Consider the following 17,264-nt stretch of genomic DNA (forward strand, 5'->3'; position numbering starts at 1 on the left):
TGCATCCCTAAATAAAGGGCACTAAGTTTGCCCATGAGCAGGAACCCCGTAGCAACCAATCAGTAGGAAGCATTTTGTTGTTTAAAATTAAACATCTTTTTGGCTTCTATGTGTTGCTGCTCCTGGGCTACTTAGCAAAAATTATTACATATGGGACAATAAGCTGCTTGGTGAGCACTTAAATCTAGCAAGCAGACATTTCAAATATGGTTGCAGGCACAACAATGCAATGGGAACGGCATGGGGATGGGGATTTGTGCTGATCCTTGCAATTTACATCTATGTATCCCCCGCAGGCCCAAATATGCCCTTCTGGATGAATGCACGAGTGCAGTGAGCATAGATGTAGAAGGAAAGATCTTCCAGGCTGCAAAGGATGCTGGAATAGCTCTGCTGTCAATCACTCACAGGCCTTCCCTTTGGTAAGAACTTTGTCTGTATCTATATTCAGGATGGGACCTGTTATCCAGAATGCTCTGGGGTTTTCTGGATAAGGGGTCTTTCTGTAATTCAGATCTCTGTACCTTAAGTCTACTAAAAAATCATTTAAACATTAAATAAACCCATAGGGTTTCAGTAGGTGCAAAAAACTGCCTCCATGCAGGTTTATTGGAGTAATCAGTGAGAAGGATACAGACGTTTCCGGAACCTCTGGTTCCCTTTTTCAATGTAGCATTCCCTAACACCCACCCCAGGTGAACAGAATTTAAACTACAAGGTGCAAGTCCATGATCATACGAAATCTCGCGAGATCTCGGGCTGTTAGTGATGTCAGTCATAGGTCATTTGATAAGGATCGCAGACAAAGCCACGACCTGTTAACCCTTTCACTGCCAGCCGTTTTGGACCAAAGTGGAACTTCTACTGCCAGACAGTTTTTGAACATTTTGCACTGTTTCACTTTAGGGGCCTTTCCTCAGGGGGACTTTTAGTTTACCCAGGAAAACAATATATTGTTTTTTTCAGGACAACCTAAGCTTTCAAAATATGGTAGAATTTTTGGTCATTTCAGCTCCAGCAAAAGCAACACATTTACATCATTAAAGCTAGTAAAAAGTACCCCAGAAAGCCATATATTTTTGGAAAGTACACATTCCCCCGAATCTAAAATGGGTACCCATGTCTTTCTACTCCAAAGTGCCATGAAAGAGGATAAGTTCTGCATATATTTGCTAAGTAGTCCAGTATGTTTTCCACTGGGGATTTAGAATTTGGGACAGGAGACATTGTCCATAGGGCCCTGGCTACATGTTTAAGTTGGTAGTAGTGAAGCCATGAATTTGAAGTTACCAGCCCTGATCTGATCAAAGGGTTTAAATATTCCATCTACAAACAAATCATCAACAAATTGTAGTCCTTGAGATTGCCAAAAGTTTTGCAAGTCTGGATTTTTAAAGTACAGCAACTTGCCATTTTCCCATAATGGGGTATTTGGGGAGACTGCCTGGTGCTGTATGAGTGCTAATGTGGCTTCCCACACCCAAAATAAGTTCCCAATAATTGGAAGAGGGCATGCAAAATTATCTAGTGTTTCTAAGAATACCTGAGGAGGTACTCCTTCTCGATCCCAGCAGGTGCCAAGGATATTATAGGATGCATCCATTTTATGACGTCTCATCCATGCTAGTATGTGTTGCAACTTAGATGCCAGATAGTAAGATCTCTGGTCTGGGAGAGCCACACCGCCTTGAAGACTGGTGAGTTGTGGTAAGAAAATCATTTTACATATAGCCACCCTGCCCAGTGGTGTTAAGGCAAGCGCTTTCCATATTTTCATCTGATGAGAGATTTTTGTTAGGATGGGATACGAGTTGTTTCTGAGATATTGCCTATGGTCTTTAGAAAAGGAAATGCCCAGGTATTGAAAATCATCAACGGCACTCAAGAGCTTAAATACGGGCATAGACCCTTGAGTGCCGTTGTTATCTACCTATCCGGAATCTGTGGGGAGGGTGCCGATCCCTTTGAACACTGTGCACCGAGCGTTGAATGGTCGGAGAGCTGAGGGAGTGCGGGTGAAGGTACATTTTTGCATTATTGAAAATCATCAACCCACTGAAGGGACTGATTAGGCGATTGATAGTGTGGGGACGCAGTATTGAGTGGAAATATGAGATTTGCACCAGTTTATGAGTAAGCCTTAAAATCTCCCAAATGTCTGTCTGCGGGAGCTTTTCCAGAGATTCTGCTGGGTCTGCTAAGAACAACATGTCATCAGCGTATAGCGCAATTTTCTCCTCACAAGGCACTGTTTTAGTATTACAGAGACAAAGGAAATCATTTTAAACAATTAGAATTATTTGCTTATAATTAGGTCTATGTATAAAGTATAACCCCTTTCTTTTTACACTGGTTGAACTTAAGAGAAGTATGAAATCTGATGACAACCATGGCGAGCAGGCCATGTGACCTTGGGCCCCGTTGTGATTACGACACAGACTTCCTTTTTTTTGTTATGCATGCCACAGTGCTATGGGCAGAAGTAATTGTGGCTGCTGTTGCATATGTGAGACAGGGCACGTGTGGTTCCCAGTTAGTTCCCTGTCTGTGTCACTCACAGGGGGAATGCATACTGGACCTATAATGGTACAAAGAAGGAAAGTGGGCTTTAAAGGAGAAGGAAAAATAAAGTCACTGGAGGGTGACAAAATGTTAGGTGATTGTATTTGCTTAGTCTATACCACGGGTTGGTGCTCCTGTTAAGAGAAAACTTCACCAGCCCAGGGTAGCTGAGAGAAAGTGAGTCTTCTTTCTTTGCGATCCTGGGACTGACGCATGCGCAGTAGAGTGAAAATGGCAGCTCTCTTGTTAAAGTTCTGCTTACACATGTGCAAGCAGTGCAAAGAAGGAAGACGATCGCAACTACCCCGGGCTGGTGCAGTTTTCTTTTAACAGGAGCACCATCCCAGGGTACAAGGTAAGCAATTACAATCACGGGGGGGTACCAAAATGTTAGGTACCCCCCCATTGATTGTTACCTTTTCCTTTACCTTGTATATATTCTAAGCAACTTAGGTTAATATAGGTTAATGACACATTTTTTTTAAAACAGTAAACTTGTCTAGAATTACATCTTCTTTCATTGTGCAAAAAAGAATGTGCATGGAGTTCCCCTTTATGGGAAGAATGCCTTAACCTAAGCAAGCAATACAGTAGCTCCCATTTAAATTTATAAATAATCAGATAACTATTCAATGCTCACACATACTCGTAGTTTGCTGTCTATTCAGGGAAATGTAAATGGCAGCGAGTCTAACTTTTAATGTTGAAGTTGACATCAGTGATGACATACGCTAATTACTATGAAAGCCTAGGAAATGCCCATTCACTTAAAGGGGTGGTTCACCTTGTAGTAAGTATGATGCAGACAGTGATATTCTGAGACAAATTGCAACTGGTCTCTGTTTTTTAGTTTTTGTGGTTTTCAGTTATATAGCTTTTTGTTCAACAGCTCTGCACTTTGGTATTTTAGCAGCTATCTGGTTGCTAAGGTCCTACCCTAGTGATTTACGTGAGAGACTGGAATATGAAAAGGTGAAAGAGTGGATAGAAAGATAAAGAATAAAAAGTAACTAACAATAAAATTGTAGCCTCAGAGAGCAATAGATTTGTGTGTGCTGGGGTCAGTGACCTACCTATTTGAAAGCTAGAAAGAGGCAGAAAAGGAAGGCACATAAAAAAACTATAATAAATAAACAATAAAGACCAATTGCAAAGTTGCTAGGAAATAGGACATTCTATAACATACTAAATGTCAACTTAAAGGTGAAACCACCCCTTTAAGCCTGTAATAACGACAAAATTAGTACTACATGCAGAGAAAGAAAAATTTGCATGTGGTAAATATGAGAAGGGCAGTGACAAACAACAGGGTTTAATGTTTAAGGCTCCAGATAGACCTCTGACTGATATCTGGCCTAAAATTGTCCAGATGCTGATCGGACAGGTTTGATTTGCCAGAACCCACAGACAGTCCGTGCCTACATTGTGCCACTCCTGATGCTGCCACCCTAGATACCAGCCCACCGGTTACTATAGAGAACATATGGCCTGGTCAGTAAGTTCTGTTTGTGCCAGTGCCTGTCGCCAACGTTTGGTGAGAAACGTTTTATAAAAAAGTAGTTCCCTGGGAACAGAGATAGATGTGGCCTTGCCTGTTGCTAGGAGAGCCCCCCAGTGAGAGCTCACACTGCAATTTTAGGCATTAGCGGGAGCCCCTTACCATTGTCCCTGCTTGTGAAAGAGTTTGTGTATTGCTTTTCATAGATGGGTTTATGCAGTACAAGAGTCTCATCCTTAATGAACTAAGTCAGTGTTCTGAGGCCTCATATTGTTCTTTATTTATTAGGTAGAAAAAAATGTCAGTTAACCTCTTTGTTACCAGATCAGCCCCACAGATTCTTCTGATAGCAACAGGGTTAAGGGAGACAATTCCCTAAATAAGAGGAACGCTGCCAGCCTCAACTATGTGACCTCCGGCTTGCCTTTTCTGCCATGGCCCTGGTCCCCCCTTTCTTGTCACAGATGGGGGAACTGGCTGGCTTCCAGTCCTTAGCTCCATGATGAGGCTTTGCACACAATGGGCCCTTGTACTCCCCTCCTCTGCAGTCTGGCCACTGACATTCAGCAAACAGACAAGGCCACAATAAGAAAGAGGGAGATAAGGAAATTTCGGCAGTCGCTTCCTCTCCGCTCTTGTTCAGAATGTAGCTGGCACGCATTGTCCGACCCTCTCTGGGCGGCTTTGACATCACTGTGTCAAAGGGGGAGCTCCATTTGCAATATAAAGGGAAACTATACCCCCATTATAAGTAGGGTTCATCTGCATCTGTAAAGGCCATGACTCTTCTGTTGATTAATTATTTATTGCCCATGACTTTTGGTAGCTTGTTCAGGCATTGTCAGTAGTAAGGTTTCCATTGTCCATTGTATCATTTTCTCCACTGGGTAATAGACGTGTGTGATTTATATTAAAACTGCTTATCAGCTTGGGGTTTACAGTTGCCCTTCTATACCATCTGGCCCCGACAGCAATATCTGCTTTCTCTGTAGTTACTTCTCTGCCCTTCGATTTCTCCCACAGGAAGTACCACACCCATCTGCTGCAGTTCGACGGCGAAGGCGGCTGGAAATTTGAGAAACTGGACACAGCAGCCCGTCTCTCGCTCACGGAGGAGAAGCAGCGGCTGGAACAGCAGCTGGCAGGAGTTCCCAAGATGCAACAGCGACTGGGCGAACTCTGCCAGCTCCTGGGGGAGGATACCGAAGTGGCTGACACGGAAGGAAATGTTGACTCTGAACAGGATGAGTAAGGACACCGCTCACTTACAGAGTTAGTGGGTTACACTGTTGAGCCCGCTTTTTAGTGGGTACAACCGATAACCCATTAGCTGTAGTGAAATCACACCTTAAAGGAGGCTGTAGGGTTCAGTGTATAATGCTGACTCCATAATAGTGCCACTGTGATGTGAGAACCCGTATAGAAGAAGTAAATACATGCACTTTTTTGCCCAGTGTGACTTCTGCTGACTGAATGTGTTCTTGCTGTTGCTGGGTCATCGCTGTGTGGGCAGCCATCTCCTCATGATTGTGGCACACCTTAGGTATTAGCCCAGCTAATGTGAAAGAACTGCTCTTGCCATGTGTACAGGTCCCTCTGTGACACTTACACAGCTGCTTTGCTGCAGGTAAAGGGTAGTAACCAGGTCCAGACAGGGATTCAAAATAGACCCTGGCATTCCAAGTAGACAGAGGCCCAAACAGCCCCCACTAGCCCAATAAATAGTGACTGTCTATGGCATCTTACAGCAGCCCCCAGCCTGAATTCACAGGTTGCCAGTCTAGCCATGGTCATGACCCTCTCACTGCCAAGGCCAGCTTCCCTTCCATAAAGCTCTTGGATGATCCAGATGGGCAGTAGCAGATCTAGTGTTGCTCATGCACATATAGAGTACTGGTTTCATTTATATTCCAGGAACATCACATAAAAATTCACCTTCTGTTCTGATTAGTCAGGTGATATATATATATATATATAAGTCCAAAATGGGGAGCACACCATCAAAAATGCAATACCTAGGTGCCAGAGCTAAAAATTAGACAAGTAGAGAAATGTCGGCACTCACAGGATTTCCACATAGGGACAAACAAAATGATATGGCTTTTAAATGCAAACGGTGAAGTTTATTCTTACCAACGTCAGGGAAACGAAAGTCCGATATAAATATATAGAAAAACAATGTAAATATGTGAAAAATGCTGATGCACACCAGGAAGATTTCATCAAAAAAAGATACTTATTTTGGTCCTCACCCGGGACGTTTATCAAGATGATAAAGGTCCTGGGTGAGGACCGAAACATTGATCTAAATTTACATATATATAAATATGAACACATGGTTTTATTCACACAATTACAGCTATGCCTGAGGCTGCTGCCATACTGATTGTCTCGACTGTTTGATTGATTGTTCCATAGACCATATGTACATATTTCTTTCTTCCCTGGAGCTCTGTACCCACACACAGCAAAAAAGCTGCCAACTTGGCTAGTAGCTGAGTTATCACATAGCAAAACCCATGTTGACTACAGTATGATATGTAGCTGAGAGCTTTAAATCTGATATGTCACCTTTGTGTCATTCCCAAAATGATGTGCAAAATGAATTACCTGCAACACACCTTTCATGCTTACAGGCAAATAAATATGATTTTATTCCTGGCAGCTGGATTGGGTTTAGTATGCTAGCACGGCTGCTGATTTCCATGCCCTGAAGCAACATACAAGAGAGTGGGACTTTTGCAGGAAGCAAATAAGGTAGAACGTGGGGCACCGACAGGTTCACAGCAGCCCAAACAGACCCCCCACAGGACCACAAATAGTGACTGTCTGTGGCATCTTACAGCAGCCCCTACATCCAGCTTGGGCCTGCCTATGGTACCCACCCACTACAGCATAGTGGGCTAGTGTTCTGTATTGTGTGTGCGCCAGTTCCTCAGGGGGAAATTTGTTACCTGGTTACATCCTTCTACTTACTCTAATGTATGCACTGTGGTTTCCAAGAGGGTGGCAATTATTAATTTCTAATTTTCAAAGTCTGTGGGTAACTGCATGCATTTCAGGAACAAGGGCACCCCCCAGCTGCTGTTAATAACTCCCAGAATTCTATTCCCTATGCCTGAAATGTGCACAAACCAACTAACAAACAACATTACCCTGGTCCCGTCTGTCAGTAAGCTAAACTTTGCAATTCTAGCCATTTCTACCTTAAATTGAGTACAAGTACAGGTATGGGACCTGTTATCCAGAATGCTTGGATAAGGATTAATTATATATTAGCTGGGATCAGGTGCAAGGTACTGTTTCATTATTTAATAGAAGAAAATAATTTTTTAAATTTTAATTATTTGATTAAAATGGAGCAGAAGATGGCCTTTCTGTAATTTGGAGATTTCAGGCCTGGGCTCAGGTTTATAATGGCCCTGGCATTTCAACTACAAAGAGGCCCAAACAGCCCCCCACCAGCCAAATAAACAGTGACTGTCTATGGCATTTTACAGCAGCCCCTCTGGCATTTGCCAGAACCCACAGATTTCCAGGCCTGCCCCAGTGTCACCATATTAAATAAAGAATTATATATAGCTATATATTAAAAGAAAAAGGCAATTTTAGCCCCATCTCTCATTTCTTTTACTCTTCATAAGGGAGGAATAAGTTTCTCAGCTGTAGAAGGCAAGTAGAAACCTGTTTCCGTATGTAGAAAGTTCTAACTCTTGTCTTTGCAGGCAGAGAATTAATAAGCCTTTGTATAAATCATTTCTCTGCCAAAAAAAATGGGAGCAGAAGGGGAGTTTGCTTTATTTTCTGAAAGTAACACAAAGGCTTCTTTGATGAGCTGCATCAGGGTTATATCGGAATATACAGGGGAAATCATTTATTGTCATCCAGGCTATATATTGTCTATATAAATATAGACAATATTGGAGAAATACACCCCAGGCTGGGCTGAGAGTGCGACCCTGTAATGTCCTTGCTGATGCTGTTGAAAGACTCATGGTGATTGGATTCACCCCCAAATATCATGGCTTTCTTATTAACACCAGCCTATGGGGAATACTGCAGGGTCTTCTCTGTAACATTTAGGGGCATATTTATTATAGTGTTAAGCCAACATCACCAGTGATGTTGCCCATAGCAACCTCTTTGCTTTTGTCTTTTTTAACTTGTGACCGTTCTGATTGGTTGCTTTGGGCAATAGCACTGCTGATGTTGGCCTACACACTATAATAAATATGCCCCTTAATGTTGAGTAAAATGATCAATTTGCCAAAGCAGATGTTAGTAACTAGAATATGAGATCCAAAGGGCTGGCTGACTGAGCAAGCAGAATAATATAGATGAAAGGACAGTGCTCCCTGTACTTCTAGCAGAAATAAATGGAGTGATTACCAGTGGGTAAATCAGCACAGAAACGGCAATGAAAAGTGGATCAGTAAATGAAAAGAATCCTTTCCAGCAACACATGCATTATGTACTCTTTATACGTCTATAGATTGGCAGCAGGGAATATTTGTTTTCTTTTGTGTAATTAGTGAGCTGTGCTGCCTGACCAAATATCAGGGCAGGGGGCCATTCTGACTAATCATCCTGTGACCCAGTCAGATAGCAGATGATGGGACATATTTCAAAGTGTATCTGCCAATGACCCATGTGGGCAAGTACAGCCATAGCTCCGCTTCACTCATTATTCAAGTTGTTGACCAGCAATATAGGAAGCTGTCCATACTATGTATATGGACACTCATACAGTATAGATCCTATCAGCACACAGATAACAAAGAGTATACACTAGACTAGAATATGGCCACCTACAGGGTAATGACACAAAGGGTGCAGGAAATTATAATCTCCCCTTGGATGACAAAGCACCCAAAATATCTCTCTGTGGCAGTGAATGGGAATCAGCCCGTGTGTCACCAATCTGAGTGACTAAGGATTACATATTGGTTTCAGTTAGATATGGTGATGATAATATTTCTGCCACAGTGGGCACAAGCATTCCATTCCTGTTAGGAACACAGTGGTTTAGATAAGGCATACTGTAGGTGATTGCAGGCCAGTTGGAGAGCTAGGTAGATAGTTGTTAGCAAAACCTGAAAAGTTGCAGATAGATTAACCTTAGGGTTTTGGCCGGCAGACCGTGTCATATTACATAACAGTGTTGTTGTTGACACCCAGGTAATATACACCACTCGCTGCCTACATTTCTCAGATTTCACCCACAGGCCCCATACAGGTGTGGCTGCAGGCAGGCAGCTTTTGTGTTTGTGTTAAAACATTCATAGAGAACCAGATGCCATTCCTACATACAATGCTGGAACACTTTTGAGTCTAGTATCATTATATGTGCAGCAGCATCAAACATTGACACATTCTAAGACATTACCCAGCCTGCAATTTTATTTCAGAAGTAAGAACCAGCACTGCAGAAATGCACCAATACAGCTTTCCATTGCAGTTGTACTTACAAATAATGTTAAAGGGCAAAGAAAACTTGACTTTTGCATAGGCTTAGACTTGTGTGTGTGTGCCATAGACTGCGATAAAATGCAGCCTTTTGGGAAGGGGTTAAGTCCAACAATTGATCACTTAGAGGCCCAACTCACAAACAAAGGGCTTCTTTATCACTCAAACTCACATCCTACCCTAAATCCTTATAGCTACGACAATTGCATGCTTCTATGTAAGTTCACAAGGAAGAAGAAATCCTGACTGATCCACTATTTCAATATACAGCATATATATTATATATAATGTGCGTATGCACAACTGATATCTTTCCCCAAGGCTTTAGGGTGGTTAAATAATGCTGTTAATACACACCATTTGTGCTATGAAAAATGCAATCTGTTAGCTCTTTTTGTCTTCTTTACTAGCTATTTTTATGTTTTTTATTGTTATACTATAAGAAAAAGAGCAGGGTTGGGTTACCTGCTGCCTTGCCAGACAAGGAAATAGGTTACAGAGCATTGCCCATTGCCTTTTTTCAGAGCTTGCTCATGAAGTGCTTTAGACAGCAACTGAAATGGCGTCATAGAAAGCGGTTGACCCAGAAAATCAGCATATTCTCCACCACTGTTTTTATGAGGTAGAAAAGCCCTTGAACCTGAGAGTGCAGCCTTCCATTTGCATTAATGGAATCCACCTCCCTTTAAAGGCCAGACTTAGGTTTGGCCTTGTCCACTGGCTGAAAACCAAGAGTTAATAACCCCTTATCCCTTGAGCTGTTAGTTTTGCATTTCAAGATGAAATATCCTGTATCAGAGTTAAGAGGGGGGCATCCCATATCTGCTACTGCCCATGAAACCATAATGTCTGGCTCAATACCCTCCTCCCTGAGAGAGGGTTTCACCATTGGACCTGTGGCCAGATCTCCAGCATATCATGCTTTGTAATAACCGACTATGCAATGTAATTTTTGTCAGCAGTGTAAGCCAATCATAAAATGTGCCTTATCGTGGTTTTAAAGACCAAATGTCTCTGATAGTGGAATATAAATAAATATTTACATTTCAAATTCACATTGGTCTGACTTTGGTTTCCTTAGTACCTATCAAGGTACTACCTGCTTCTACATTGATTGCCGCATGCGTAGGACGGATGGGCCATCTGGACATGCTCCAATTGTCAGGACCTAATTTGAGCCCTATGTGGACCCGTCATGGAAGGACTGCATTAGTGTGTAGACAAGGCCCTTAGCCGATGGAAATTGAAACCTGCCCAATAGATATCTGCCCATCAATCCCGAGAGCCGCAAACATGGTCAGCTCTAGGTCAATGACATGGGTGATTTTGATGCCTGTAATAAAGTGTGAATAACAGGATGACCAAAGTTCCCTGTCATTGCTGGCAATGTGACCTACCAATGGTAAGTTAATTATGTTACAAGATTTGCAATACATATTACTGTCATTGACTACTTAATCTCTTATTTTGTCCCATTTCTGAAGGCTTGGTTTCCCCTTAGCCAGACGGTCCTTAGCTCTCAGGCTGGTGTGGCAGGAGCCTCGGTGGCAAGACAGGGCATGTACAGCAGTGCATGAAAGTGGAAGCGCAGCTAACCAGTTCTTTGTCTGACAGCTGTTTCCTTCCCTTTATGCAATGCATTGCTCTCCTGTATCTTGAATTTTAACACAATGAGGCTATAGCTGGATTTTTATTCTCTTAAGGTGGCCATACACGGGCAGATTTCAGCTGCTGATTTGGGTCCTTCAGACTGCGTTGGCCTATTGATGCAGTCCTCAACCGGACAGCCCATATACCCACCGTTTTAACTTGTTTGGCCCTAGGGCCAACAGGAAGCTGGTATGGTAAAGAGAGACTGAGAGGTCTAAGGGTTGAGGCAGGCAGAACCGGTTTAGGCTGAGGGTCACAGGTGAAGGAGGCCGTAACAGGTCCAGTTAATGCCTAAGCAGGAAAGAGCAGTCTAAAGAAGTAAGCTAGGTTACAATACTTGGCAACCAATACTGATCCATAGGCTCAGTGTATCTCTACTGATCTGTTGCAGAAGGTGGTAAAAAAAAATGTATAAACTAAGGGGGCAATTTATCACAGGTCAAATTATTTTTTTCCCTCTTCATTCTGAGGCTTTTAAATATTTATACATTTTAATTTGCCGTTTTTCAACAAAAGAAAATGGAGGAGATCCGTTCAAGCCAATGGCCACATTAGCGTTTCTTTGCATGGCAGAACATGTCACCCGAATGCGTGAGAAAATTTTTATCTGGTCATTCAATGCAGGTGCTGGTGCAGGATTGGATAGGTGGTGGTTTTTGTATTGCCAGACCTGTAACCCCTCAAGCTCCTGAGAATTACTCTGGCTGTGATCTTCTGGCAGGCACATTCCTCCATGATATCACTGAACGGTTCAGGTTGAAGTAAAAGTAAGGGTCCATGGGTCAGGTGGGCATGGGATCTCTAGGGGCAGGTTAGGGTCATAGTTTTGTGACCTGCACGTCACCTAATGCTCCTTTCAGAACTTTTGCAATTTATATTAATTTTCTATTTGTTGCAGTTTTAGACTGCTAATACCTGGTTTTTTACTTACTAGCTCTCTCTGAAAGTCAAAGTCTCAGCAAGTGAACTTGAGTGAACTGACAATGCAGACAGGGCCACTTACCCTCTAACACTGATATGCAGCTGTTGAGCTGAACGCCCATTATCAGCAGTGTAAAACTACAAATATGTAAAAAAAAAATGACTATAAATAGATATTTTACAAATCAGTTCCTTTTTTTAGATGCTGAATTTTACTTTACTCTCAGGAAATACTGGAGAAAAATGCTACTTTAGTTTTTCATTTCTGTTTTTGCAGAACGTGGTTTGGTGCTGTGCTGCTGATCCATGTGTAGATCTGTGGCCCTTGTTTAAGAGCTGGCTTGCCAATCTATTCCCAGCTCTGTATCCATGCCCTACCCTTCTTTGTGTTTTGTTTCCAGTGAATAATGGAACCATAAGCAAACAGTATGAGCCAATGGAACATGGAGCAAACACCGCCATGGCTCAGCCTGCAGGATCAGCAGTTCACAAGAGCTGGTACTAGCATGATCATGCAGAGCTGATAGGCACAGAATGATTGTGCCATTGTGTGATTCCAGTCTTAAATTCGGCTTTCTTCCTGTGCACCCCATTCTGGCACTTTCCGTCAGTTAAATCCTTGTTAGCCTAGTGTACAAGGCACTGTCTGAACATGCCCAAAAGGCCTTGCAGGAGATAAGCACAGAGAAAACCCATGAAAGATGTGCCCTATCCTTTAGCTCTCTCTAACTATATCCTCTAACCAGGTTCCCACTATGTTCTATGGCTCCTTTTAGTGCCCTTGTAATTGCTTCTCCCGCTATTGGCGTCAGTCCCTAGTCCACCTGTACAAACACTGTTCCTAAATCAGAAGTGGGGTAATAAATCATATGGCTGCTGCAAGTCCTGCTTTGTACAGGTGTTAAAGGTGTCTTTTGTCCAAGCTGCCTTGTAAATATACAGCAAAATTAAAAAGCATTGATTATTGTAAGCTTTCCTGCTTTTTAAGACCATCAGGTGGTGCTAGTCTAGTAGGGTCTATTGATAATGTCATTATAAAGAGCATCAAAATATCTGAGAAGATCAGTTTAGAGTTTGGAAGATTGTTTGTTCTCACCCAGCTCAGCTGTCCTGTGTCCTGTGTCAGGTGATGATGTACTAAGTCCAGAGGCGTAGGGGTTGGAACCCCCCCCCACCACCACCCTTGCCCTGGGTGCCAAGCCTCCATTGCCTGGCATTACACCAAGGTGTTTGTAACCCTGGAATCGATTATACACACTGCAAATTACTAAATGGTGAATGCATAGTCTGAAATCCACATTGTTAGGGATTTAGGGAAAGGACACACATTTAAACATATATTTTACAAGGTTTTTTTTATTAATATTGACAATACCAAACAGCGGCAGATTTCAAAACTGGGTGCACAGAGGCCACCCCCTTTCCCTATCCCGGGTTAGCACGCAAGGTCATCCTTTTAGCTCACACATGGAGCACTGGCGACAGGACGCACAGGAACCTCCAGTGCATCTAGACCCTAGTGCTCCATATGTGAGCAAAGTCTAGGGGCAGTTGGGCAGCATGTCACCCCTAATTTTGTACCCTAGGCCCAGGCCTTTGCGGCCTTGCCCCAAATCTGGGCCTGTTACCAAACATGCCAGTGGCCAAGAACCCTTCCTGGACAAGGCATAGATCTTCCAGCTGACCAATTTGATTATAAGGCCCCACTGCTAAATATTTTCATGGCCAACAAGAAACTTTTGAGAACAGTTTTAGACACACTGAGGGACTGTATAAGTCAGGGTCCCTGAAAACTCTTAGGCTATTGATATACTGCACCTTACTATTACATTCTGTGGCTACTAAAGCAAATAAAGTGCTGTCTTGTATAAAAAAATGCATTGACTTAAGGATTGAAAACATAATTTTGCCCCTTTATAGGTCCCTGGTAAGGCCTCACCGTGAGTATGCGGTGCAGTTTTGGGCTCCAGTCCTTAAGAAGGATATTAATGAGCTGGAGAGAGTGCAGAGACTGCAACTAAACTGGTAAAGGGGATGGAAGATTTAAGCTATGAGGTTAGACTGTCAGGGTTGGGGTTGTTTGCAATATTTACTGATATATATATATTCAAGTTTGGTAAGATTGAAACTATTTGTTGGTGAAGTATTTATTTTGGGGTATAGTTTTCCTTTCATTTAATCTAAACTTTGAACATGCTGTATGAGATATAACTGGCCAACTTTATGTAATATGTTAGACAGCACTGCCTTAAACCAACACTAAACATTAATGAGTAAAAGGAAGGATCGGGGCAGGTGGCAGACCCTGTAGCTGTCTGGGGAGCCAAGAACTATAGAAGGTACCTAGGCACTGGTTTTCAAACTGTGGGGCTGGCCCTCCTAGGAAAGCTCACAGGGGAGAATCGTCTACAGGTCAGTAAGGTAGAGCTTTTGGGGTGACTGTGTATTGGTTCTCAGTCTAACATAAATTCCTGTAAGCTTGAAAGCTGGTTATCAAGAGATTGTCCTTACTATTGGTGGACCTATACAGCAGTGATTCGTTGCCCCAGCATCCTTTTTTAGGAACCAAGGGGATGCATGGCCAACGTAACCGTGTCCTGCTTTATAAGAACACTGATGCTGGCTCCCCCTTGCACATTATCTGTAGTCTTTCCCAGGGTGTGTAAAGGTAAATGGCACACATGGCCTGCACAGATAATAGCAGTATTTTCCTCTTCTGCATGAAATGTTTGCTCATTGCATTGTTACCCATCCCTGTAAGAGTGCTATTCACACAGTCTTGGCAAACAGTCTGAGGAGCCCACATTCTTCTTCATTTCTGTGTTTCCATTGTAAACTGTTATGGATTCTATAGCCCCCCTCTCATCCCTTGATCATCTAAAGTCAGTGCTGTCCGTCTTCTGTGATGCCGAGGGCCGGAATTTCTCTAGCATACATGGTGGAGGGCCGCTAACGGAAACCAGTTTTGACCACTCCCCTTTTTTAAACCACACCCACTTAAACCCACACCTATTTTATCACAATGGTGGTAGTACAGCAAAATCCCAAATGCTTGGTCCTTACTGTGGGGATATCAACCGTCATTCATATGTGAAAGAATTATATTATGTCATATTAAGATATAACCTTAAATCCATATGCCTCCTCCCTTGTGGATAGCACAGCAACCCCCAGCACATAATTACACACCTTAGGGACCATTTCATGGCTATTTCCAACTGCTAACAAACTCCCAGAACAAACCCCTGCCAGGTTCACCTCCCACAGGCAGCATAGGGCAGGCAAAGTATGGCACATATAGGCAGCACTCTGCTTGCCCCATGCTGCCTGTGTGTGCCATACTCTGCCTGCCCTACCCTGCCTGTGTGTGCCATACCCTCCCTGCCCTATGCTGCCAGTGCGTGTCATACTCTGCCTGCCCTACCTGTTTGTGCCATACCCTCCCTGCCCTATGCTGCCTATGTGCCATAATCTGCCTATCCTATGCTGCCTGTGTGTGCCATACACACAGGCATCATAGGCCAGGCAGTACATACAATGTCTGAGGTGTGAACAGGGGAACAATGTGGGTGATTACATCCTGAGGTGTGAACACTGCAGGGGGTGAACAACACAGGGGATTAAATTTTTAAACAATACAGGGGGATTACAGCCTGAATCTGAGGTGAGAACAATGCAGGGGGCCAGTTAATCTCAGTACTGATACCATTTAAATCTTACTCAAAGGTAAGCCATCAAAGCAGCCAGACAGGTGGGGGGGCCACACAGAGGGGGGTCGCGGGCCGCCAGTTGGACAGCACTGATCTAAGTGTTAGAAGTAATAGATGCTCAGTAAAGTGGATATATTGTATCTCCAGGGGGCTTGGCACAGGCCTGGTCTGGCAAGCTGTGGGTTCTGGCAAATACCAGAGGGGCTCACCATTTATTGGGGTGGTGGGGGGCTGTTTGGGCCTATTTTAAATCCCAGTCTGAGCCTGCCTATAAGTGGCATGGTTATTATCATACGGCTAAGGGATGTTAATGTTGGTGCCCAGGCATGACACTACCTGGAATTTGTTACTTGTTATCTACAAAACCCCCAACACACTACCATTTAAGGGCAGATTTACTAATGCTCCGAGCGTATTTTAGCCGACTTTTTCTATGCTTGCAAAACTTTTTCGCTCTGCAAAGTGGCAGCATCCTCTGCATGGAACTTATAGTTTTGCACAATTCAGCAAAAATAGAAACAGTACTCTCTATGCCCACCTCCAGGTCATTAATAAACAAGTTAAAAAGCAAAGGACCAAGGACTGACCCCTGCGGTACTCCACTAACCACACTGGTCCAATTAGAAAATGTTCCATTTACCACCACTCTGTGTAATCTATCCTTCAGCCAGTTCTCTATCCAATTACAAATATTATGTTCTAAGCCAATATTCCTTAATTTTATCAATAACTTTTTGTGCGGTACTGTATCAAATGCTTTAGCAAAGTCCAAGTAGATGACATCAACTGCCATTCCAGCATCGAGGTTCCTACTCACCTCCTCATAAAAGGCGACTAAATTAGTCTGGCAAGATCTGTTACGCATAAAACCATGCTGGCACAAACTCACAGTATTGTGATTTGCAATGTATTCAAGTACCCTATCCCTTATTACCCCTTCCAAAAGCTTTCCTACCACTGATGTCAGACTAACAGGCCTATAGTTCTCAAGTTGAGAACGGAATCTCTTTTTAAATAACGGCACCACATTAGCAATTCGCCAGTCTCTCTTCACCATGCCAGACCTCTATGAATCCTGTTCTCTATTACCCAATGGCAAATACTACTGAAAAAAGTATATTTTTATGACAGTTTTTTTAGATGAAGCAGGGTATTACACATGGGCTGTTTTTGCAATATATTTTTTTAGAGGCCAACATTGTTCGGGGGTATAGTTTTCCTTTAAAATAATTATGTCATACAATGAAGTCCGTGAAGCTTTTGAGCAGATTGGGGGGCCATAATAATCCTTTGGTGGGCCACATCCAGCCCACAGGGACAGCCCTGGTTGAAGGTATCCATGGAAATGGAATGTTTAGAAACAACACCACTTTTGGGCAGATTCAAATTCTGTTTTAGAATCACCATTTGTGCATAACGGAGGAATTTACTAGTTACTTTTTCTTTTTAGCCTCTTC

General features: G+C 42.9%; 1 protein-coding gene across 1 annotated transcript in view; it reads left to right on the forward strand.

Annotated features, from left to right (window-relative positions):
• Positions 1-10,581, forward strand: part of abcd1 (ATP binding cassette subfamily D member 1) — a 34,858-nt gene extending 24,277 nt beyond the window's left edge. The window contains exons 9-10 of the mRNA XM_002935513.4: positions 297-422; positions 5,084-10,581. Of these exons, the coding sequence (XP_002935559.1) occupies positions 297-422; positions 5,084-5,312 (355 nt within the window). The 3' untranslated portion in view covers positions 5,313-10,581. The remainder of the gene's footprint in view (positions 1-296; positions 423-5,083) is intronic.
• The last annotated feature ends 6,683 nt before the right edge of the window (positions 10,582-17,264 follow it).

This window comes from Xenopus tropicalis, chromosome 8 (genome assembly GCF_000004195.4).
Source record: "Xenopus tropicalis strain Nigerian chromosome 8, UCB_Xtro_10.0, whole genome shotgun sequence".
Lineage (NCBI taxonomy): Eukaryota > Metazoa > Chordata > Amphibia > Anura > Pipidae > Xenopus > Xenopus tropicalis.